The sequence below is a fragment of the Salmo salar genome, chromosome ssa01 (genome assembly GCF_905237065.1).
Source record: "Salmo salar chromosome ssa01, Ssal_v3.1, whole genome shotgun sequence".
NCBI lineage: Eukaryota > Metazoa > Chordata > Actinopteri > Salmoniformes > Salmonidae > Salmo > Salmo salar.
The window spans coordinates 148,834,756-148,859,578 of NC_059442.1; the positions used below are offsets into that span (position 1 = coordinate 148,834,756).

The 24,823-nt window shown below is 43.9% G+C and overlaps 1 protein-coding gene across 2 annotated transcripts in view; it reads right to left on the minus strand.

The window, feature by feature from the left end:
- LOC106567816 (ceramide transfer protein) overlaps window positions 1-24,823 on the minus strand; it is a 54,697-nt gene that overhangs the window by 3,971 nt on the left and 25,903 nt on the right. For both annotated transcript variants that reach the window (XM_014137589.2, XM_014137581.2), the window contains 11 exons: window positions 13,796-13,903; window positions 11,964-12,099; window positions 10,730-10,813; window positions 10,252-10,502; window positions 9,970-10,056; window positions 9,747-9,839; window positions 7,481-7,576; window positions 7,150-7,282; window positions 1,083-1,153; window positions 773-901; window positions 352-481 (listed from right to left, as the gene is read on the minus strand). In XM_014137589.2, the coding sequence (XP_013993064.2) occupies window positions 352-481; window positions 773-901; window positions 1,083-1,153; window positions 7,150-7,282; window positions 7,481-7,576; window positions 9,747-9,839; window positions 9,970-10,056; window positions 10,252-10,502; window positions 10,730-10,813; window positions 11,964-12,099; window positions 13,796-13,903 (1,318 nt within the window). The remainder of the gene's footprint in view (window positions 1-351; window positions 482-772; window positions 902-1,082; window positions 1,154-7,149; window positions 7,283-7,480; window positions 7,577-9,746; window positions 9,840-9,969; window positions 10,057-10,251; window positions 10,503-10,729; window positions 10,814-11,963; window positions 12,100-13,795; window positions 13,904-24,823) is intronic.

Consider the following 24,823-nt stretch of genomic DNA (forward strand, 5'->3'; position numbering starts at 1 on the left):
TTTTTCAGAGTCAGTAGAAAAGCCTCTTTAGTGTCCTAAGTTTTCATAACTGTGACCTTAATTGCCTACCGTCTGTAAGCTGTTAGTGTCTTAACGACCGTTCCACAGGTGCATGTTCATTAATTGTTTATGGATCATTGAACAAGCATGGGAAACAGTGTTTAAACCCTTTACAATGAAGATTTGTGAAGTTATTTGGATTTTTGCAAATTATCTTTGAAAGACAGGGTCCTAAAAAAGGGACGTTTCTTTTTTTGCTGAGTTTACATGGCTATTGTAATACTGCTTATTTGTCCGTTCTAGCATGGTCATCTGTCGTGGCTATCAGAGTGATTTAGGAGGTGAGCTCACCGTTGGCGACGTAGGTGATTTTACAGGTGATGTTGTCTCTGCTGATCTCTCTGTCGCCCTCTGGTGGGCTTACCAGGGTCTGGCAGATCATGGCGATGTTGATTTTGGCACGGACACACCTGTTGGTGGGCTGAGGGGGGGACAACGATATGAAAGATCATCAATTCACAAGCATTGACCAAAGAAAATATAAGATAAATATTTGTATGCATGTTTAGTCTCTACCTTGATGAACCAGGTCGTTATTGTAACAGCCCCCCCCACAAATAGATTAAGGTCAGTCTGGGGAATCAGGAATTCCTGGAAAAGCCCATCTCCAAAAAGACTAGACTGAGATTGACCATGGCGTTGTCGTGGTCCACAGAGAAGTTGCAGACCAGCCAGGTGTCTGGGTCACCAGGGGTAGGGGGGTTATACTGACCATGGCGTTGTCGTGGTCCACAGAGAAGTTGCAGACCAGCCAGGTGTCAGGGTCGTTCTCGTTGTTAGCCAGGATCTTCCTCATGGCAGACAAGTAGAGCACATCTCTCTGAGAAGCAGGCCACACCCTCTGCAACACACACACACGTAGGTTTTACTTTCAGTCATTTAGTAAACACACTTAAAAGGCACTCTTTATGCAATTAAAATGTCTATTGTGGTGGGATGTTCAGTGGAACAAATGTTTTAAAAACGCTAAAGGTGTCTGGGTTTGAAACCTTGGCATCTGTGTTTAACTCATTCTCTCTTACCTTGTGTGTCTGATAGACGATAACAGCATTTTCCGATAACGTCTCCACAACATTGAAGTTCTCAATTGTAGCTGAATTACAGTAAAGAGAGACCAGAATAAGAATATATCAAATAAATCACTGAATTATTGAACATTGAGACCTTACTACAGAGATTGGCAACATTGCAGGAAATGACAGTATTGAAAACTGAAGTGCCAGATGCAATTCTGTGTTTTAAAACCATTTATCAAGATCCCATCTGACAAATAAAATGACTTTACAATGCAGTCCAGGGATGGTGCACCTCCCCAGCTTTGTTTGCCTTACATATTGAGCCCCTAGCACCAAACGATAAGGTAACATTAGGAACTACAAGGTATTACCCTCCGAGGAAAATAGCATAAAAATCAGCTTGTATGCTGAGGACGTGCTAGTTTGTAATACTTGCCTCCCAAAACTAACAAATATGTTAGAAGGATATGGTTACAATTCAGGATACAAACTAAATTATACAAAACACAAAATCTACTCTAACTATACCCCATTACAGGAAATAAAATATACATATGGTGTTAATAGAAAGAACCATGAATTCTGCTCTGTATCAGAGAATTCTACAGGAGAATGTCAGGCCATCCGTCTGTGAGCTGAAGCTGAAGCGCAGCGGGGTCATGCAGCAAGACAGTGATCCAAAACACACTATCAAGTCTACATGAAATTAGCTAAAAAACAACTAATTTGAAGTTTTGGAATGGCCTAGTCAAAGTCCAGACCTAATCAAAATTGAAATGGTGTGGCAGTTTATGCTTGAAAACCCACAAATGTCGCTGAGTTAAAGCAGTTCTGCATGCAAGAGTGAGCCAACATTCCTCCACAGCGATGTGAGAGACTGATCAACAGCTAAAAGGTGGCACAACCAGTTAGAATGTAAGGGGGCAATTACTTTCTCACACAGGAGAACTGGGTGTTGAATAACTTTGTTAAATAAATAAAATAAGTATAATTTTGTGTTATTTGTAAACTCAGGTTCCATTAATCTAATATTAGGTTTTGGTTGAAGATCTGATAATTAAGTATCAAACATATGCAAAAATAGAGAAAATTAGAAATGGAGTAAATATTTTTTCACGGCAAAGTATAGGGGTAAACCTAACAAAGTATAACAAAGTATAGGGGTAAACCTAACAAAGTATAGGGGTAAACCTACCAAAGCTATAACAAAGTATAGGGGTAAACCTAACAAAGCTATAACAAAGTATAGGGGTAAACCTAACAAAGTATAGGGGTAAACCTAACAAAGCTATAACAAAGTATAGGGGTAAACCTAACAAAGCTATAACAAAGTATAGGGGTAAACCTAACAAAGTATAACAAAGTATAGGGGTAAACCTAACAAAGTATAACAAAGTATAGGGGTAAACCTAACAAAGTATAACAAAGTATAGGGGTAAACCTAACAAAGTATAACAAAGTATAGGGGTAAACCTAACAAAGTATAACAAAGTATAGGGGTAAACCTAACAAAGCTATAACAAAGTATAGGGGTAAACCTAACAAAGCTATAACAAAGTATAGGGGTAAACCTAACAAAGCTATAACAAAGTATAGGGGTAAACCTAACAAAGTATAACAAAGTATAGGGGTAAACCTAACAAAGCTATAACAAAGTATAGGGGTAAACCTAACAAAGCTATAACAAAGTATAGGGGTAAACCTAACAAAGTATAGGGGTAAACCTAACAAAGCTATAACAAAGTATAGGGGTAAACCTAACAAAGCTATAACAAAGTATAGGGGTAAACCTAACAAAGCTATAACAAAGTATAGGGGTAAACCTAACAAAGTATAACAAAGTATAGGGGTAAACCTAACAAAGTATAACAAAGTATAGGGGTAAACCTAACAAAGTATAACAAAGTATAGGGGTAAACCTAACAAAGTATAACAAAGTATAGGGGTAAACCTAACAAAGTATAGGGGTAAACCTAACAAAATATAACAAAGTATAGGGGTAAACCTAACAAAGCTATAACAAAGTATAGGGGTAAACCTAACAAAGTATAACAAAGTATAGGGGTAAACCTAACAAAGTATAACAAAGTATAGGGGTAAACCTAACAAAGTATAACAAAGTACAGGGGTAAACCTAACAAAGTATAGGGGTAAACCTAACAAAGTATAACAAAGTATAGGGGTAAACCTAACAAAGTATAGGGGTAAACCTAACAAAGTATAACAAAGTATAGGGGTAAACCTAACAAAGCTATAACAAAGTATAGGGGTAAACCTAACAAAGCTATAACAAAGTATAGGGGTAAACCTAACAAAGTATAACAAAGTACAGGGGTAAACCTAACAAAGTATAGGGGTAAACCTAACAAAGTATAACAAAGTATAGGGGTAAACCTAACAAAGTATAGGGGTAAACCTAACAAAGTATAACAAAGTATAGGGGTAAACCTAACAAAGCTATAACAAAGTATAGGGGTAAACCTAACAAAGCTATAACAAAGTATAGGGGTAAACCTAACACAATACATTACAAAGCTATAACAAATAAGCCAACTATCCAAAATATTCATGAAGATATAGAGAGATGGTCACTTCTTCCCTTAGATTTCAGCTCTAGAATAAAGGCAGTGAAAATGAATAGTCCATAGACTGCTGTATTTATTGCCTCTCTACCAGTAGAGGTCCCCCCAAAACAGTTCAACCTCTGGGACAAATTACTATCAAGGATCATTTCACAGGTGCACCTCCTGCTGAGGGACAATAAAAGCCCAAATGTGTAGTTTTGTCAGTGAAGCTTTTATTCAGCGTCTCAGCGAAGCTCATCTGCGTGCTCGTCGTCCTCACCACGGTCTTGACCTGACTGCAGTTCGGCATCGTAACCAACTTCAGTGGGCAAATGTTGACCTTCGATGGCCACTGGCACGCTGGAGAAGTCTTCTCTTAACAGATGAATGACATTGTGTATGGCGTCGTGTGGGCAAGGGGTTTGCTGATGTCAATGTTGTGAACGGAGTGCCCCATGGGGGCGGTGGGGTTATGGTGTGGGCAAGCATAAGCGACGGACAACGAAAACAATTGCATTTTATCGATTGCAATTTGAATGAATGCACAGAGACACCGTGCCGAGATCCTGAGGCCCATTGTCACAATCCGCTGCCACCACCTCATGTTTCAGCATGATAATGCACGGCCCCATGTCGCAAGGATCTGTACACAATTCCTGGAAGCTGAAAATGTCCCAGTTCTTTCATGGCCTGCATACTCAGACGTCACCCATTGAGCACGTATACGACAGCGTGTTCCAGTTCCTGCAAATATCCAGCAAGTTCACACAGCCATTGAAGAGGAGTGGGACAACATTCCACAGCCACAATCAACAGGCTGATCAACTCTCTGAGAAATAGATGTGCTGTGCTGCATGAGGCAAATGGTCACACCAGATACTGACTGGTTCTCTGACCCACGACCCTACCTTTTTTTAAGGCATCTGTGACCAACAGACGCATATCTGTATTCCTAGTCGTATGAAATCCGTAGATTAGGGCCTAAAGAATTTATTTACGGCTACACAAAGGGGATGCCGGCAGGAAATTTTAGGCATTATCAAGTGCTTGTCAAATGGTGAATGAGTGACTGATGTGTGTACAGCCTGCGCAAAAACAAAGCAGAACTCATGCCTTTCAAGATACTTTTTACAAATCATCATTAGAGTCGCATCATGCAGCCTTACAATGTATTACTAATCTAAACATATAGCCCAACGTTTATAGAACAACTAAAGTTACATTAATAACTCTAAATAGGAATACCTATTTCTTTGTTAACCGCTCAACACAGAATAGCCGCATGTGCGCACTCCCTCAAATTGTTTGGAGAAAATATCCTTTCTATTTTATTCTGCTTTGTTCAATTGTATTCTTCATACTATAAAATAATGCCACGGAAGTCGAAGCAAATCTTGTCTGCTAAATGAAGTAGTGTAGCCCACAGCCATTTGGCATGGCCAGATCAGGACCTAACATAAGGACAACTCAGAGTATGCTATTCTGTGGTTCTGAAATAGACTACATTTTCTTCATATCATGCTTCTTTAGACATGTCTAAAATAAATAATGGATTTGTTGTGAAGGTGTAGGCTATATTACCTGGATTTATTAGACTTTCTGAAATGTAGATGTTCCAAAGTTCTGCATCAGTGGCTTGTGGAAGCCAGGACATGCTAAATGTGTTTATGTTAATTACGGTCAATTACCGTGAGATCAACAGTTATTTGCTTGACAATCACCGGCTGATGAAATTTCGTGACCGTCACAGCCCTAGGCATCACAGCCCTAGGCATGACAGAATTTCGTGACCGTCACAGCCCTAGGCATGACAGAATTTCGTGACCGTCACAGCCCTAGGCATGACAGAATTTCGTGACCGTCACAGCCCTAGGCATCACAGCCCTAGGCATGACAGAATTTCGTGACCGTCACAGCCCTAGGCATGACAGAATTTCGTGACCGTCACAGCCCTAGGCATGACAGAATTTCGTGACCGTCACAGCCCTAGGCATGACAGAATTTCGTGACCGTCACAGCCCTAGGCATCACAGCCCTAGGCATCACAGAATTTCGTGACCGTCACAGCCCTAGGCATGACAGAATTTCGTGACCGTCACAGCCCTAGGCATGACAGAATTTCGTGACCGTCACAGCCCTAGGCATCACAGCCCTAGGCATGACAGAATTTCGTGACCGTCACAGCCCTAGGCATGAAGAGGGTCACAGCCCTAGGCATGACAGAATTTCGTGACCGTCACAGCCCTAGGCATGACAGAATTTCGTGACCGTCACAGCCCTAGGCATGACAGAATTTCGTGACCGTCACAGCCCTAGGCATGACAGAATTTCGTGACCGTCACAGCCCTAGGCATGACAGAATTTTGTACCATTGCAGAGGACAGAAAGCTCTTTTTATTTTATTTAACTAGGTGAGTCAGTTAAGAACAAACACTTATTTACAATGATGGCCTACCCCGGCCAAACCCGGATGACGCCGAGCCAATTGTGCGCCGGCCTATGGGGACTCCTAATCACGGCCGGTTGTGATTCAACCTGGAATCTAACCAGGGTCTGTAGTGACGCCTCTAGCACTGAGATGCAGTCCCTTAAACCGATGCGCCACTCGGGAGCTCTTACATTTTCAGAATTTAAAGGTGAATTTTGGTATGGGGAAAATCGATCAAAATGAAAGATACAATACCAAATGGGACTATCATGTCATTCGAAATGTTATATAAACCAGGAACATCCAACACAATTTCTTCACTCTGTCATGACCTGATTGCTTCTAGAAAAGATTCAACCTTTTATATTAAAGCAAAATAGGTAAAGGAATTAAAGACTGATATTTCAGAGGAAGATTGGGACAATATATGCAAAACACAACATACTTCTACAAACGTAAGAACATGGATTTTGTTGGAAAAATATATCACACCTAGAATCATAAAGCACCGCTAGGTAAACAACAACCATGCTGGTGTCTGTGTGACCATGTAGATGACAACCACACATCTTTTGGGAATGTAAGAAATGAACAGTGTTCTGGGAGAAAGTATGTTCTGTAATAGAAGATATGCTGGGACATGAAGTCTCTAGAACTTGCCCTGTAATGTACCTTGGCAATGTTCCAGAAGTTGTGACTAACAGTGATAGATACTTGATTTAAGTTTGACTTGCCGCTAGTACAAAAGTCATTACCAGGAGTTGGTAAAAAGTAGAAGACCCAAAGTCTGAAGAATTGCCAAGTATAAGTCAATAGATTTTTGCTATGGAAAGATTTACATATGCTTTAATAATTCAAAAAACAGTTTTTAAAAGAAACTGGGAGAAATGGATAGCTTGGTAAATGGTAAAAAGTCTATCATAATTGCTTTCATATATTGTACTGTACTTACCTTATGGCAACTGTTTTTTGTTTGTTTCTGCATTGCTGTTGCGATGCTGTTTTACATTTAAAAAAATCTAAGAAAAAAAGAAAACTGTAGTGCCAGATATACCAACTTTACTGTTCAGATGAAACTTACTTTCCCAGTCGTTGCGTACATCTGTGTCCCAGAAATAGTGGCACACCTCGTGTCCTGTCACTCCCTTTACAGAGTGAGTGGCCTTCAGGGGGTCCAGGACGATACCGTTCTCCTCTACCTCTCTCCTGTACACCTTCACAACATACATACAGATGGAAGATGTTTAAACAGATGTGCAGGTATGTGTGTGTGGGACTCAAACTGCTCCAGTTGGCTTAGATGATGGGGGCATATGTATTATTCATGTACATTTGTATTAATTTGTATAACAAGACTGACAGTGGCAATATAACCATCACCTCTCTCCTCTCGCTCTCCCCCTCTCTCCTACCTTCATCTCTCCTTCCTCCACCACCAGCTGCCAGTTGGCGTCTCCGCCCATATCCTGCAGCGAGTAGGTCATGTGATTCTGCACCATCTCCTCCACCTATCACAGTCAACCAGGAAGAGGAAGGGACAGACAGGGTTAAAGGTCAGAGAGAGAAATGCTCACCGATAAATACAAAAGTGATACAGGAAAGACAAGCCAACGCTTGTATTGTGAGGTAGCCGCGATGACATGCAGAGGCCAGTAAATCTGTGTGCTAACAGACAATACAGTATTATCTCAACAGCAACATAGCATCGTCAGAGGGGCAGCCAACATCATGCTGGAAGCTAGCATCATGCTGAAAGAGACAGATGCCTGTGGGATGAAAGTGTAGTAATTCAGCCAGTCCTGTGGGGGGCACTACACTGCCACGGAGCAGTTACCTCAGAGCTGAATCTGTGGACTTCCTGAGGGGGAGTGACTATCAGAGGAGAGTGACTATGTGGCTAAAGGAAAGGACATGACAGACAGGCAGAGAGATACAGACAGACAGACAGAGAGATACAGACAGAGAGATACAGACAGAGAGATACAGACAGAGAGATACAGACAGACAGGCAGAGAGATAGAGAGATACAGACAGACAGGCAGAGAGATACAGACAGGCAGGCAGAGAGATACAGACAGGCAGGCAGAGAGATAGACAGGCAGAAAGGCACACACACCGACAGACAGAAAGACACACACGCACACACCGACACACACACACGCACACACCGACACACACACACGCACACACCGACAGACAGAAAGACACACACGCACACACCGACACACACACACGCACACACCGACAGACAGAAAGACACACACGCACACACCGACAGACAGAAAGACACACACGCACACACCGACAGACAGAAGACACACACGCACACCCCGACAGACAGACAGACCGACACACACACACACACACACACACACACACACCGACAGACACGCACACCGACAGACAGAGACACGCACACCGACAGACAGAGACACGCACCCCGACAGACAGAGACACCCCCGACAGACAGACACACCCCCCCGACAGACAGAGACACACCCCCCGACAGACAGAGACACACCCCCGACAGACAGAGACACACCCCCCGACAGACAGAGACACACCCCCCGACAGACAGAGACACACCCCCGACAGACAGAGACACACCCCCCGACAGACAGAGACACACCCCCCGACAGACAGAGACACACCCCCCCGACAGACAGAGACACACCCCCCGACAGACAGAGACACACCCCCCGACAGACAGAGACACACCCCCCCGACAGACAGAGACACACCCCCCGACAGACAGAGACACACCCCCCGACAGACAGAGACACACCCCCCGACAGACAGAGACACACCCCCCGACAGACAGAGATACACCCCCCGACAGACAGAGACACACCCCCCCGACAGACAGAGACACACACCCCCGACAGACAGAGACACACCCCCCGACAGACAGAGACACACCCCCGACAGACAGAGACACACCCCCCCGACAGACAGAGACACACACCCCCGACAGACAGAGACACACACCCCCGACAGACAGAGACACACACCCCCGACAGACAGAGACACACCCCCCGACAGACAGAGACACACCCCCCGACAGACAGAGACACACCCCCGACAGACAGAGACACACCCCCCGACAGACAGAGACACACCCCCCGACAGACAGAGACACACCCCCCGACAGACAGAGACACACCCCCCCGACAGACAGAGACACACCCCCCGACAGACAGAGACACACCCCCCCGACAGACAGAGACACCCCCCGACAGACAGAGACACCCCCCCGACAGACAGAGACACACCCCCCGACAGACAGAGACACCCCCCGACAGACAGAGACACCCCCCGACAGACAGAGACACACCCCCCGACAGACAGAGACACACCCCCCCGACAGACAGAGACACACCCCCCGACAGACAGAGACACACCCCCCGACAGACAGAGACACACCCCCCGACAGACAGAGACACACCCCCCGACAGACAGAGACACACCCCCCGACAGACAGAGACACACCCCGACAGACAGAAAGACAGACACACACCGACAGAGAGACACAGACAGACCCACAGACAGACGCAGACAGACGACAATCAGAGTAGAGAGAGAAAAGAGAGAGAGAGGTGGGGGGAGAGGACGAATGAAAGGGAGAGAATGATGGTGATAGTTAAAGTAAGGTGCTCAGGACTAATAGAGGTGAATAACCTTGTCGGCAAATCTGTGTGATCCCATGATGGAGTAGACATCTCCTGGAGGAACTGGACTGGACCTCTGTATCCTCAACTTCTCAGTGTGAGACTAGACACACACACAGGGCCAGGATCAAACATATGTACTCAATGGAATACGAAGACGTATCATTATTATTATAGAATGAGAGGTATTCTATACCAATTGAGGCCGAGGGGTTTTGCCCTTGTTCTGGTACCTGTTCCTCTATCTTGTCTTGTCTGTCCAGAGCTGCTTCAACTGCATCAAAAAACTCGTCCTCATTGATCAGGCTGTTAGGCCCCTCCTGGAGGGGGGGGGGGGAGAGGAGGAAAATAAGGATAAAGAGAAGAGTAACATGGCATTGATTACCTGAGGATGAGACTGAGATGTATTTTCACCTACTTTAAAAACAATCATAGAACTGACAAACCATACAACTGAACAGAAGAACAGCTGAGAAAGATAAAGACTGACTCAGTCTGTCTTGCAGTCTTCTCACCTCGTAATCAGGGCCTCTGAAGTGAGACTTCTTCTTGAGCTCAGAGAGAGCAGACTTGTAGCCCTCCTCTGTCCTCCTCCTCTTCTCCAGCTCCTTGTCCAGTCTCTTCTGCCAGCTGTCCTCTCTCTTCACCATCAGGTGGATGCAGTGGGACAGGGTGGCCAGGATCCCAGCTGTGGTGGCCTTGAACGTGATGGCTTCGCCTTTAAAATCTATCCCATTGATGTCCTTAGGGCTCAGAGACTGGAATACTGAGCAGGAGAGGAATATTTGTTAAAATAGATGTTTGAAACATTGATTTAAGACAGAATGAGCCTTTTTAAAATGTTTCTCCAGTCCCAAAGCCTTCTCTGTCCATTAGATAAGAGAACAAGAACTACACTTGCTTTTTCAGACAGAATGCTAAAAAATAAACTGATCAAAGTTTGAAGGAAGTGGAAACGTAACTTTTCTTTAGAAGGTATTCTGCTTCACTTACGCTTCTCCTTGCTGCCGTTGTTGTTGTGGATGAACTCTCCATCTGAGCGAGTGTTGGGGAAATCATCCTCATCATCATCCACAACTTGAGAGAGAAAGAGAGTGAGAAGTCAGCCATGGTCATACAGTTCACTGCAGAGCCACCAACAGAGCCAGAGTAGGGTAGTGCCAAGAGTTGCTTATGCATGCACCCAGCCACAGAGCATGGCAGGCTAACAGAACTCTACTGTACTCAATGCCACAACAATGCCCTGGCTTCTTCTGCAGGAGCGAGGGATGGACGGAGGAAGCGAGAGAGATGAGAGGGGGGATAGAGGGAGGGACTTGATGGGAACTGTTTGATTGTCTGTGGTCATTGACAGCTGTTGTTTGGCACGATGACAACGCACAAACTCTACCATGAGCAAATGTTCAGGCAGCCCAAAGAAAGAGGGATGATGGAAAGAGGGAGAGAGAGCAAGAGAAAGAGGGGAGAGAGAGAGGGGGTTAGAGGAAAGCTGAGAAAGTGGGAAGGAGAGCGAGAGAAGGAGAGAGCGGGAGGGAGAAAGAGAGGGAGAGAAACAGAGCGAGAGAGGAAAGAGACTGGAAAACCTGCATCTCAATAAGGGGGCTGACGGAACACATTCCTCTAAAGATTCTGCAAATGTTTCCCCAAAGCAAAATATTTTCATGATCCACACGTTTGGCATTTCTTATTTTTATGGTATTCCAATGTTCTTTGAGTTAGGTAATATTTTATGTTCAACAGTTTGCAGCAATAAGTAGGAACCCATTGGGTTTGGTCTCACAGATCAACTGCATGTGATTTCTCTTCCCACTAGACCTAATAATACTAGGCCTGGGTGGCTGTCTAGTTAGACTAGACCTCATAATACAAGGCCTGGGTGGCTGTCTAGTTAGACTAGACCTCATAATACAAGGCCTGGGTGGCTGTCTAGTTAGACTAGACCTAATAATACTAGGCCTGGGTGGCTGTCTAGTTAGACTAGTTAGACTAGACCTCATAATACTAGGCCTGGGTGGCTGTCTACTTAGACTAGTTAGACTAGACCTCATAATACTAGGCCTGGGTGGCTGTCTACTTAGACTAGTTAGACTAGACCTCATAATACTAGGCCTGGGTGGCTGTCTAGTTAGACTAGACCTCATAATACTAGGCCTGGGTGGCTGTCTAGTTAGCGCTGAAGACTTGATTGACAAATGCATCTGATTGATTGATTCATTGATGGTCTTACTTGTGTCTCTCTGCAACTCGTCCTTGGAGACGGCATCGGCGCAGCCGTCAAAGTATTTCTGCAGCGTGTCCACCTGTCTGCACAGGATGTCTCGGAACGTCTCCATCTCTGCCAGCTTCTCCCTCAGGCTGTGGCCCTTCAGAACCAAACGGGAACACATGGTCAGCAAACACCCTGGGCTCTATTTTAAGGAACTTAAGGCAATGGTAGGTCTGGGGCTGTGTCAGAAATATGTTTCAATAATGAGCTCAATAGTAGGCTGTAGCGTGAAAGGGACAGGTTTTGATGAATAGTTGTGACGAGGGCCTGGCCACTCACTGACCAATCGACACGTTTCATAGCTTAATCCACGTTTCATAGCTTAATCCACGTTTCATAGCTTAATCCACGTTTCATAGCTTAATCCACGTTTCATAGCTTAATCCACGTTTCATAGCTTAATCCACGTTTCATTTTATGTTCTGTAGGTTATTGACGGTCTTTGCGTTGTCATCAACTCCAATTCAGATGGGGGCACAGAATATTCTCTTCCTAGTCCATTGTGGATTGATATGGTTTATTAAATAGCATAGGCTAGTAACGAGTAATAGCAACAAACAGTCAAAAAGAATCCAGTGTTTGCTCAATATAGTGTTGTGTTGACACTGGACAGCGTTGTAATTGGCTTCAATGAGTATAGGGCTTTACGCATCGCACTTCTCAAATAAAAAATACAATACAATTTACAAGAGTATTGTATGTGAGGCACGTCCTAAACAAGTAAGATATAGCCTAGGCCTACCGTTGATATGGCATTATAGGACTGAACTATTTGAATATGTTTGGAGGAGCGCGTCTTTGGTAACTGAACAAGAGAGGCGCTCTACAGAAACGGGGATGGATACAGGCCGAATGCAGTAGCCTCTGCACTGCAGGTAGGCCTGTGTGAATAATGCAAAAGCCTCAGGAGTAGACCATTTAGAAACGTTTCATGGACAGGCTCCTTGGCTAATGCATGGCCAGGGTAAGACACCAGGCTCATTGCTGTTGAACCAGATTTCGTTTTAGTAGGGTAAGGGTAGCCTGTAAGGGCTTGTTTTTTAATCAAACAAAACAAGCAATAACTAAAACATTTTCTAAATATGAGTGTCACCAAATTACATAATTTCTCGTCCCCTGATGTTTTACACACATCCAAAATAATAACTGGAGCTGGCTAAAATAAAGTATAATAGCCTACATAAATAAAAAGGGGATACTCCCAAGCTTGGTCTTTTAATAAAGCTTTGGTGATTAAGATTTATTTCAAGGCGGTTTTACGAGCCCAAGTCTTCATAACAGTCTTGACTACTTGGCGAATGCATTGGGCAGGACACAAACATAAATAACCAGCCTTCATTGAAAGGAGGCTACGCTTTGTTTTTAATCAAATGAAACGGGAAAAAACTTTTGTTTATGTTTCTATATTCACAAGGTTTACAGGCACAAAAGGCACATCTCTTTTTCCATGGGCACTGTGCGTCACGGCTGGATAGACTGCATTTCCACTGTCAAAATCCATGCCTCGTTACCGCAAAGACCAGCTTTTGGATCGTCTTAAATATCCCCACCAGCGCTGCCTGAATTTGGCACGTTGGCGCACATTTCTAAGGACACACCTCAGATATTGCCACCACTCCCACCTCAACGCAAGCGAGCTCATATACAGTAAGACCGGTAAATTACCAATCCTGGCACAACAGAAAAGCACCAGCTTTAACAGGTCAAAAAAACGAGCGGGCGTTTGATAATTGCACTGGGTTAATGTCAGCTGAAAGTACAGCCTTCTGTGTGTGTGTTAAGTCAAGACTCACCTTGAAGGAGGAGGTGGATGTGGTGGAGTAGCCGCTGGTAGCAGACGTGAGAGACACCATAGAGCCATGTCTTCTCAGACTGGACTCTGAACCATACCCAGACTCAGCCTAGACACATGGCGCGAGAGAAAGACATTAACAGATATCATTAACTTTACACAACAACACATCAGTAAAATATCAAGTCTATTAAGGGGGTGACATACTATCACCACATCAATACATCTACCACCAAATGTACCAGATCTCAACTTGCTATCACACAGTCAGTATATTCAGTTACTAAACCTCAACTAGTAAACCCACTGATCAACAAGCCCCTTCACCTCTACTAGTCACACTAGGACAGAGTATGAGGTTAATGCAAATAGTCTCCATCCCTACTTATTTTCTCTCTGTCACAGTTATTTCTATGACCCTGAAAGTGCAGTAACCATAGAAATAGAATGAATAGGAAGAGTCAATGATGGCATAATGCATGGACTTGCAGTCATTTTGAGTGTACCCAGGCCAGGAAGTAAAAGCAGGAAGTGTACCCTTCAACCTGTGATGTGTTGACTCAACTCAACTGACATTACAGAAATACATTGCATAGGCCTTTATCACGACCATAATTGTCACATCCGGTCAGTGATGAGTTGCATAGCACAACATCTGGCAAAATAGAGCCGCAGCCGTTATTTTTTACAACTTCTCTGGCAAGACATTTAACTTGTTTAGTATAGTCTGTTTGTAACTCCACTCACTACTTGTAGCTGTATAGTCTGTTTGTAACTCTACTCACTACTTGTAGCTGTATAGTCTGTTTGTAACTCTACTCACTACTTGTAGCTGTATAGTCTGTTTGTAACTCTACTCACTACTTGTAGCTGTATAGTCTGTTTGTAACTCTACTCACTACTTGTAGCTGTATAGTCTGTTTGTAACTCTACTCACTACTTGTAGCTGTATAGTCTGTTTGTAACTCTACTCACTACTTGTAGCTGTATAGTCTGTTTGTAACTCTACTCACTACTTGTAGCTGTATAGTCTGTGTTGTTGGTCTTGGCTAGCTTAATGTTCTGGTCGGTTGCTAGCTAGCACTCACATGGCTGCTAGCAGTCATGAAAAGTGGCATAAGGGAAGCACTACAATATCATGTTTTTCTAAGTAGTGAGAACGCTAGGGAGCAGGCAATGTTGAAAAGTAATCTTTAGACAGTCATTTTCTTAAATGTAGCTTTGTAATTGACTAAAACAAGCAGACAAGAAAATAGTTTTTGAAAATGGTCACGTTTTTGCTGTGAGCCAAATGTGGTAACCTAGTAACACACAATGTCAGAATGCGGTCTAGGTGCTGTGGTCCCCCTCTCTTATCACAACTGAGCAAGTTTTCCATCATGGTTCCCAATCCTGGGGGCTATGCAGCCCAACCTCAGCAACTTTGGGTCAGGCTGAGCTTTGTTGGGGAAGGAGAGTATGTGGCTGAAAACCTACTGCTCCAATCTCAGTGGATCACTGCTGCAGATGTCTATTCCTACATAGCCCTCCCAAATCAGCAAGAATATGAAATATATTTTTTCTCACCCAACTCCCTACGCCAGTTTCTTGAATGCCACAACTTAAATGCACATGAGCAAATATGGAGTGACTGGGAAGTGGAGTCCCCATTCAACGTGTATGAAAATACTTTAATGGTCAGGTTCTAGAAAGGAAGAGTTTCTGACCATGACAGAGCTGCCGCACTCTCCTTCAGCCTGCCATGAAAACAAAAAAGCAATAAGATATGTGCAAAACAACTTGTCTTACTCTGCATCTCATAACAGAAAGTCATTTGTTTTAAGCCGGGGACTATACCAGGCAGCTATTGCAAGTGTACCCATGAGTTTACCAGTCAAATTTCCAGGGTTAGCACTTCCAAGCACCTTCTATTCTTTCCATTTCTATGGCAGCAATGTAGTGTGACCATGGCAACAGGGATCATGACAACCACAGAATGCTGTCACAGGATGACTTCCTGTAAAGGAGTGAGGATGGATGGAAGCCCTCTGGCCTCTCCCTTTACAGCTCTCTGACTTACATTACCCATAAACTTAAAATAGAGGGGAAGGAGGAAGAGAGAAAAGGAGGGAGGAAAAGGGAGAGAGATTGGGAGAGAGACTGGTGGGAAAAGAGGGAAGCTCTCTGGAGATTACATGATTTGACATGGTGATTCACCCTGTGTGAAATAGCACTCAGAAAATATGACAGATACTCTGTGGGGCCTAGTATTACAGGAGTTAAGGGTTAATGTGGAAGAGAGCATGTAGCATGTAGCCTAGTTAGGTATTTTCAACTAAGATGAAAACATGTGCTTCCATTCCTCACAACCAGAGGGCAGCCTATTCACATGGCTGCTGCCTGGCCCTGCATCCACCAGCCAGAGGTTACTCTCTTTCAATGGCCGGGAGTAACCCTTTCCCTGCCTCCACCGAGGCTTTCATCACTACTGTCGCCCTCAGCCAATCGGCTGCTCTCATTCTGACAATGATAGTTCAATACAGCCACTATCCACCAATCACAGAGCTGCTATTGAATATAAAGCAGTTTCTTATCTGGTTGGTTGATAAAAGACAAAAATCAACCCACAGGATCAAAGCAGTGGTGTGTTTGATATCAGTCTACACAGACAAACAGAGAGAAATGGAGGATAGAATGGAGCTGGATGAGATAGCGGCCATCATACGGGTTCATGATCAATTCTGCAATTTTGTGTTTTATTGTGCTGATCTTAAAAGGTGCACTATGCAGGAATCGCTCCGCCATTTCTTGGTTGCTAAAATTCTAATAGTTTGTCTAATTTCAGTTTATGTGACAAAACAAGCAGTATTCTGTAGAGAATTATTGTACCATATTCTAAACCGCTGTGAAATATATTTTCCATAACCAAGAATATTGTATTTTCAGCTGTTTGAGGCTAGTGTTCAAAAACCGAAAGTAGAAGACGCAAAAACTAAATTTAAGAACAGGAAGCAGCGAAATATCGGTCATAGAGCAGATCTACCGCTTCTTAGACTTGCTTTCAATGAGAATGACAAATCTATAATGCACATTTCTATGTGAATTTGGTCAGGTCACCCAAAACATTTCATATTGCAGCTTTAACTTTTTTGTACATAATGTTTCCACCATCGTCTCCTATGACCAAAAAAAGCTTCTGGACATCATCAGAACAGCGATCCCCAACCTCGATTTGGATGAAGATTTCTACTTCAATGAGTCGGCGGCGCAGGACATACTGCTCACCCCAGACCAGGCCCTAATCCCCACCACTCAGAAGAGAAAGAGACGGCGTAAGAGAGGTTGACGTGCAGGCACCCTGACGAAACTACGTCGGCAAGTACATAAACCGCCTCTACCCTCCGTTCTATTGGCGAACGTACAATCACTGGAGAACAAACTGGAAGAGCTCCGTTCGAGTCTATCCTAGCAATGGGACCTGAAGAACTAATATCTTATGTTTCTCTGAGTCGTGGCTGAACAAGGACATGGATAATATACAGCTGGTTTTTCTATGCACCGGCGGCAGGACAGAACGGCAGCGTCGGGTAAGCTCAAAGTTGGAGGTGTGTGTCTCTGTTTACAACAGCTGGTGTCCCATCTCTAATATTAAGGAAGTCTAGAGCTTCTGCTGGCCTGAGTTAGAATAACTCATCAGCTGTAGACCATATTATTTACCAAAAGAGTTTCTATATTTTTCATACAGTAGTTGTGCATTTACCACTACAAACCGATGCTGACACTAAGACTGCATTCAATGAGCTGTATAGGGCCATAAACCAACAAGAAAATGTGGCCGGTGATTTTAATGCAGGGAAACTGACATCCGTCTTACCTCATATCTACAGCATGTCACCTGTGCAACTAGAGGTGAAAAAAACTCTAGATCACCTCTACTCCACACACATAAATACATATAAAGCTCTCCCTCGCCCTCTATTTGGCAAATCTGACCATAACTCTATCCTCCTGATTCCTGTTTACAAGCAAAAACTCAAAACAGGAAGTTCTAATGACATGCTCAATATGGAATTGGTCCGATGAAGCGGATACTAAGCTGCAGGACTCTAGTTACCACATCAGTCAGCGGCTTTATTAATAACTGCATCGACAACGTTGTCCCCACAGTGACCGTACGTACATATCCCAAACAGAAGCCATGAATTACAGGCAACATCCGCACTGAGCTAAAGCTGCCGCTTTCAAGGAGCGGAACACTAATCCGGACACTTATAAGAAATACTGTTATGCCCTCCGACGAACCATCAAACAGGCAAATCATCAACACAGGACTAAAGCTCAAATCCTACTACACCGGCTTTGACACTCGTCCAATGTGGCAGGGCTTGCAAACTATCATGGATTACAAAGGGAAAGCCAGCCGCGAGCTGCCCAGTGACACGAGCCTACCAGACCAAGCTAAATACCTTCTATGCTCACTTCGAGGCAAACAAAACTGAACCACGCTCTAATCTGGAAATGTATGGCTTGTTAGCGAATGTCATTGCCATTGAGCTAGTTATCATATGAGCGATGGAGAGAGATGTGAAGAGACGTGAAAGGGAGCAGATTTACAGCCTTGCTCTATCCAATCGTAGCAGTAGGATCAAGTTACAACCTGCCCATCTCGACAGGTCAATTGAGTCGTTTCAAATTATCCTAGAAGCTGAGTTGTTTACAGAGGAGTCCTGACAACTAAAAAACTAAAGAGCTGTGCCTATATGATGTCCTTCCATACGGGTGTGACATGCTGGAGTGATGCTTCTATGCAAATGTTGTTGATCAGTAGACTTATATTAGTCCCAAATGGAAGGCCAACAGATTGTCATCTGTAGCACCATAAACTCCACTGATCAGCCAAAATAACTCAATGCATGCACACTCCTATTGAATATGCATTCACCTGGCATGTGAGTAGGCCTATGACATCTAAATGTATCCAGTTTATCAAGAGATTTACCATTCAAATAAAATCATTACCATTATGTTGTTATTTAGTCAAATGTATTGTTTGATTTTAAAATTGATGCATACACGGCTGTCTTTGGAAATGTTGTAATCAAAATGTTCAAACAATGATATTGAATATCGGCTAAAATATCGGCCAATGGCCTCCTTGACCCCCCAAGATCGGTATCGCCCCTCCCCCCCCAAAAAATCATATCATTCTCTAGTGGCTACTCTGCCGTCAAGGACACATTCAATACCATGTGCTGCAGTGTTGGTGTCTGGCTCTTTAGCCTCAGACACACCACATACAAACACAATATTCACTATTTAAATATGTTAATTACATGCTAATAGGTCCACTATTTGTTCGGCTGTGTTCAGAGTGCCTTTTTTTCGCCTTCACACCACCTGCAACCTCTCACACCATGACCACTGCATAAGCAAATCCCTCCCTAGGAGATGGGCTCAGAAAGTCACTGAGGAATCCCTGCTCTTGTCTGGAATAAGGTCCTCCCACTCCTACACTCCTCCTGCCTCATACCTTATCGTCTTGCCTCTCCTCCTCCCACTGCTCCTCTCTATCTGGCTCTCTATTCTCATCTATCCACAACTCTCTCCCACCCTCTCCCTCCTCCTCTCTCTTGCCCTTCTCTCTCAAATATGTGACCTACTTGATAAGACTTCTTACTTTCATTTGATCTAGTCATTCTCTCTCCTCTATGATGAGTAATAGGGCATAATTCCAGAAGGATGAGGGCATCTGTGGAAAAGATTATAAGCTGGATCAGCGATGCAGAGCCCTGTACAACACATTACTCTGTGTGTGTGTGTGTGTGTCAGTGAGTGTTAACTCGAAATGACAACGACTAGGTTCCAGTTTAACAACGTTTACTAAACCGTATTAGCACACTCCATGCTTGCCATTGCACTCAGGCCAGGTCCATCAACAACGAGACCCCTGTGCAGGCGCACTAATAACAGAGTGATATCCCCGTAACAGAAATATAGGGATACTTAAAACAAGAACTTAACAATCTCCCACTTTTCTTTAAAGACAAATAAAACATCAATAACATAATTCACTTTCCATTACTGAGTGTCTTTAGCAGCACAAGACCGGATGCTCCTCTGTTAGTCTGACAGTAGGCAAGCTGTTCCTTTGTGGCCGACCACAGAATCCGCTGGATTCTCTGTGCTTGAATAAGTTCCTTGATGCTGCTAATCTCAAGACAAAGTCTTTTCTCTGACTTGGTTGACTTCACAGCATCAACTAAGGAGTAGTTGTCAGTGACACAAACTACAGGTAGAATGTGCCGTTTTGTCTCACCAGTGGTAAGCTCTGAGAACAGAGTTGCAAGAAAGATAGCATTGTCAATTCCATCCGCAAGGGTTTACCCAGCAAGTGTGCTTCGGACAACCCTTCTGATCCTTTTTGACTGCCAACAGATAGGTGAGAATCTTCCTCCTTCCCCCATTAACACGACTAGATGTCCACCTTGTGTGCCTCCATCTGTAAGGTTCCCTAGCGAAGCATCACTGAAGACAACTAGTTTCAGAGAGTCATCTTTTCCAACATGCTGAAACTTTAGTCACTTGTGATTTCAGTTTAACAACTTTGTTTGCCTCATGAATGGTTTGTACATTGGCATGTTGTGTTGGATGCCAAGTTGAAGCCATCAAACATTACATCAGGTCTACGCTGTCTAGCAACCCATAGAATTTGACCTATCTTTGACCTCAATTGATCAGCTTCAACTCCACAGAGAGGGGAATTCCTTTGTATGGCTGTTGAATTATCCATGTGGATAGGTTGAAGATTATTGATATAGTTCTCCTGTTAAATCAGTATTTTTCCATCAACTGTAATAATTTTTGTTATGTTGGCATAGAGTTTATCATGCTCCTCATGGCTGACCTGGAAAATAGCTTTGAGGTGTGGAATCACAGTTATAGCAAAGGTCTGTGAGCCACCCCAGATGAAGTCATCAACATGACAGGCAAGTACTCCAGTCACATTGCAGTCTTGATCAAGCCAAGCCAAGTCGATGGACGAATGGTGGTGTGTACTATACTGTATGCAGTAGAAGAAACTACTGTGATGACAATACCTCATATTTAACACTTGACATTTTTCCACCTGTACTCAGCATTGCTGCCTTGACTTTTTTGTACCAGTAGAGTGATGCATTTGCCAGGCCATACACACACTTTAGTTTCCACAGTGTTGCTTCGTTCTTAGCTTCAGGCGTAGGTCAGATGTGAATGTCCCTTGACAGCTCTGTTCCCTGCAAAAATGCAAATTTGATATTTATGGAATGAAGTTTCAATTTTCTGGCAGATCACTGTCAGCAGCAATCTGAGTGACTCTGAGGCGCATGTCGTAAAGTCTTTTGGGAGTTCTTTAGCAGCCAGCTTCTCAACCTCTAGCCACTAGACGTGCTTTTGGCACTATTCCAGTTAAGGATGCTTAACCCACCTTGTTGAGACACATTTTTGTCTAATGTCTTTGACTTCCTTAAACACTATTTTTCCTTCAATTACTGAGCTCATCTAGCTTAGCTGAGTCAAATGACACGTCCTTTGTTTCAAGTACATAATTTTGAATGTCATTCTGTTTTTCTTGATTTTCCATTGGTTCAATTCTGAGATTATCTACAAGTGACAGGTCAGCTGACCCTGTTGTACCAGAAAATGTACCTGGTTCAGAGTACTGCAAGTTGTACCAGTTCTGGTGTTTTCCTTTGGCTTTTCCTGCTCGACTGTTTCTGTATGTGGAATACCACTTTCTCTGTCCATGTATTTAACAGTTTGTCCAGTTTTCAGATTGGAACAACAATGTTGTCTATGAAAAGCCAACTGACATTTACTCCAGAGGTGCTGACCTGTTGCATCTTGGCCATGTTCTGTTATAATCACCCAGCACAGCCAGAAGAGGACTGGCCACCCCTCATAGCCTGGTTCCGCTCTAGGTTTCTTCCTAGGTTCTGGCCTTTAGGGAGTTTTTCCTAGCCACCGTGCTTCTATACCGGCATTGCTTGCTGTTTGGGGTTTTAGGCTGGGTTTCTGTACAGCACTTTGTGACATCAGCTAATGTAATTAGGGCTTTATAAATACATTTGATTGATTGATTAACACGTGGCTCTTGTTGAATGTTTTCCTAATTTGGATGCTCAACAGTATTACCTGTGGCATGGTTGAAGGTCTCTGCTCCATTTCCTGTGTCAGTTTCAGTGTCCATATCATTGGATGCGACATCTGGTAGGTTCGTGTCTGTTAATTTGTCTTTGTCATTTTAATTAGGAGGTTGATTCTCAGCAACAGCCCCTCCATCTTGTTGATCATTTACTTTCCACAATCTTGAGTGATGCACCCTGACAATGGTGCCTCCGTGCCTCACAAATATCACCACACCATCGTGCCTCACAAATATCACCACACCATCTTGGCCAATGAATTCTCCCGCTCCTTTCCACTCGACAGTCAACTCGTTTGTAGTACACTTTGTTACCAGTCTCGTACTTCTCATCGGTGGGTGGGTCAAAGCCGTTTACGCAGAGCCCTGCGAATTCTCTGAACACACTGCTTCAGCGAAGGCTTTTCTCGCTGCATGTAGTGCTGAAAGGTGCTGTCCCACCCATGCACTCGCACTGGTCCATTCTAGTGCTGGTGGCTTGTCAACCAGTAGAGGGAAGATTAGGGTCCTGCCCGAACACTAGTTGGTATGGGCTGTAGCCATGAACATTGTGCATTTAGTTTTTTTGCAAACAAAGCCCAATTTAGGGCTGTTTTCCAGTCACATCCATTGTCTTGCTTCACTTTCAGCATCTCCTGTGAGTGTTTGATTATGTCTCGCCAGAAGTCCATTGCTCCAAGAACTGTATGCAGCAGTTGTCTTTATTTCCATGTTGAATTTCTCAGCCATGTCTCTTATTTCATTATTATTCAATTCTCCTCCATTGTCACAACAATTTCTGGGGCGGGCCATGCACACTTATCCAGGAATGTATGAAGTGCTTGATGATTTCACTGGGTTTCTTTGTATTCACAATTCTTCCAGCACTGAAGCGTGTGAAGTGGTTGATTATGTGAAGGTATCACACACTTGGTCCTAGCTCATGTCGATCTACAGCCAATGTTTCATTGTACTTAGAAGCCAGTGGCAAACCAACAGCTGGCCTGGGCTTAGGTTTGCTGTATTTCTGACATGTCTCAACTGTTAACTATCTGCTGTAGAATGGAAATACTCTCATTGTCATTATTCTCAGAACTGCTGAGTCATTTCTGAAGTCTCAACTGTAGCATGGCCAAACTGTTAGTGAAGTTAACAATACTTCGTGTTTTTCCTTTGTGTTCATGTTCTCTGTGACTGTCAGAATCTCCATGTGCTCTGTGCATCAGAATCACATTTTTACATGGACTCTGTGTGATGTCTTTGTCTAAAATGTTTATACAATAGTGGCCTGAGGAAGTAAGTTCAAAGGTCAGTGGTTGTTTAAACATCACTGCCATGTCATTTTTTATGTCTAGTACAGCCCCTGCCTTCTTCAGGGAAGCTTTGCTTAATAGTAAGGGGATATCTGTAGTGACCACCTCTGTTTCAATGTAACACTTAGTCTGACACATTTTTGCTGGTATCTTGACTCCCTTGGTAGATGGACGATTCTCCCATCTCCAAACTTGAAAGCTCAGTTGCTTGGTGTGTCAATCATATTTTGTACTTCTTTCATATTTACTTCACTGACATTGGTATCAAGCCATTTTGCACCACACACTGTGCGTGTACATGCAGTATCAATCACAGCAGAGCCTAAAGCAGATCCTCCACAAATTTTATCAGTATATCGAATGCGCGACCCGGGCCGGCAAAATCCTGGATCATTGTTACTCTAACTTCCGCGACACATACAAAGCCCTCCCTCGCCCTCCTTTCGGCAAATCTGACCACGACTCCATTTTGCTGCTCCCAGCCTATAGACAGAAACTAAAACAGGAAACGCCCGTGCTCAGGTCTGTTCAACGCTGGTCCAACCAATCGGATTCCACGTTTCAAGATTGCTTCGATCATGTGGACTGGGATATGTTCCGGATAGGGTCGAACAACATTGATGTATACGCTGATTCGGTGAGCGAATTTATTAGCAAGTGCATCAGTGATGTTGTACCCACTTCGAATATTAAAACCTTCCCCAACCAGAAACCGTGGATTGATGGCAGCATTCGCGCAAAACTGAAAGCACAAACCACTGCTTTTAAATCAGGGCAAGGCGACCGGAAACATGACCGAATACAAACAGTGTAGCTATTCCCTCCGCAAGGCAATCAAACAAGCTAAGCGTCAGTACAGAGACAAAGTAGAGTCGCAATTCAACGGCTCAGACACGAGAGGTATGTGGCAGGGTCTACAGTCAATCACAGACTACAAAAAGAAAATCAGCCCCATCGCAGACCCCAATGTCTTGCTCCCAGACAAACTAAATAACTTATTTTCACGCTTTGAGGACAATACAGTGCCACTGACACGGTCCGCTACCAAAACCTGCGGGCTCTCCTTCACCGCAGCCAACGTGAGTAAAACATTTAAACGTGTTAACTCTCGCAAGGCTGCCGGCCCAGACGGCATCCCTAGCCGTGTCCTCAGAGCATGCGCAGACCAGCTGGCTGGTGGGTTTACGGACATATTCAATCAATCCCTATCCCAGTCTGCTGTTCCCACATGCTTCAGGATGGCCACCACCACGACTATCACCCCGTAGCACTCACTTCCGTCATCATGAAGTGCTCTGAGAGACTAGTCAAGGATCACCTTCACCCTACCAGACAACCTAGACCCACTCCAATTTGCTTACCGCCCTAATAGGTCCACAGACGACGCAATCCCAATCACACTGCCCTAACCCATCTGGACAAGAGGAATACCTACAGTGGGGAGAACAAGTATTTGATACACTGCCGATTTTGCAGGTTTTCCTACTTACAAAGCATATAGAGGTCTGTCATTTTTATCATAGGTACACTTCAACTCTGAGAGACGGAATCTACAACAAATCCAGAAAATCACATT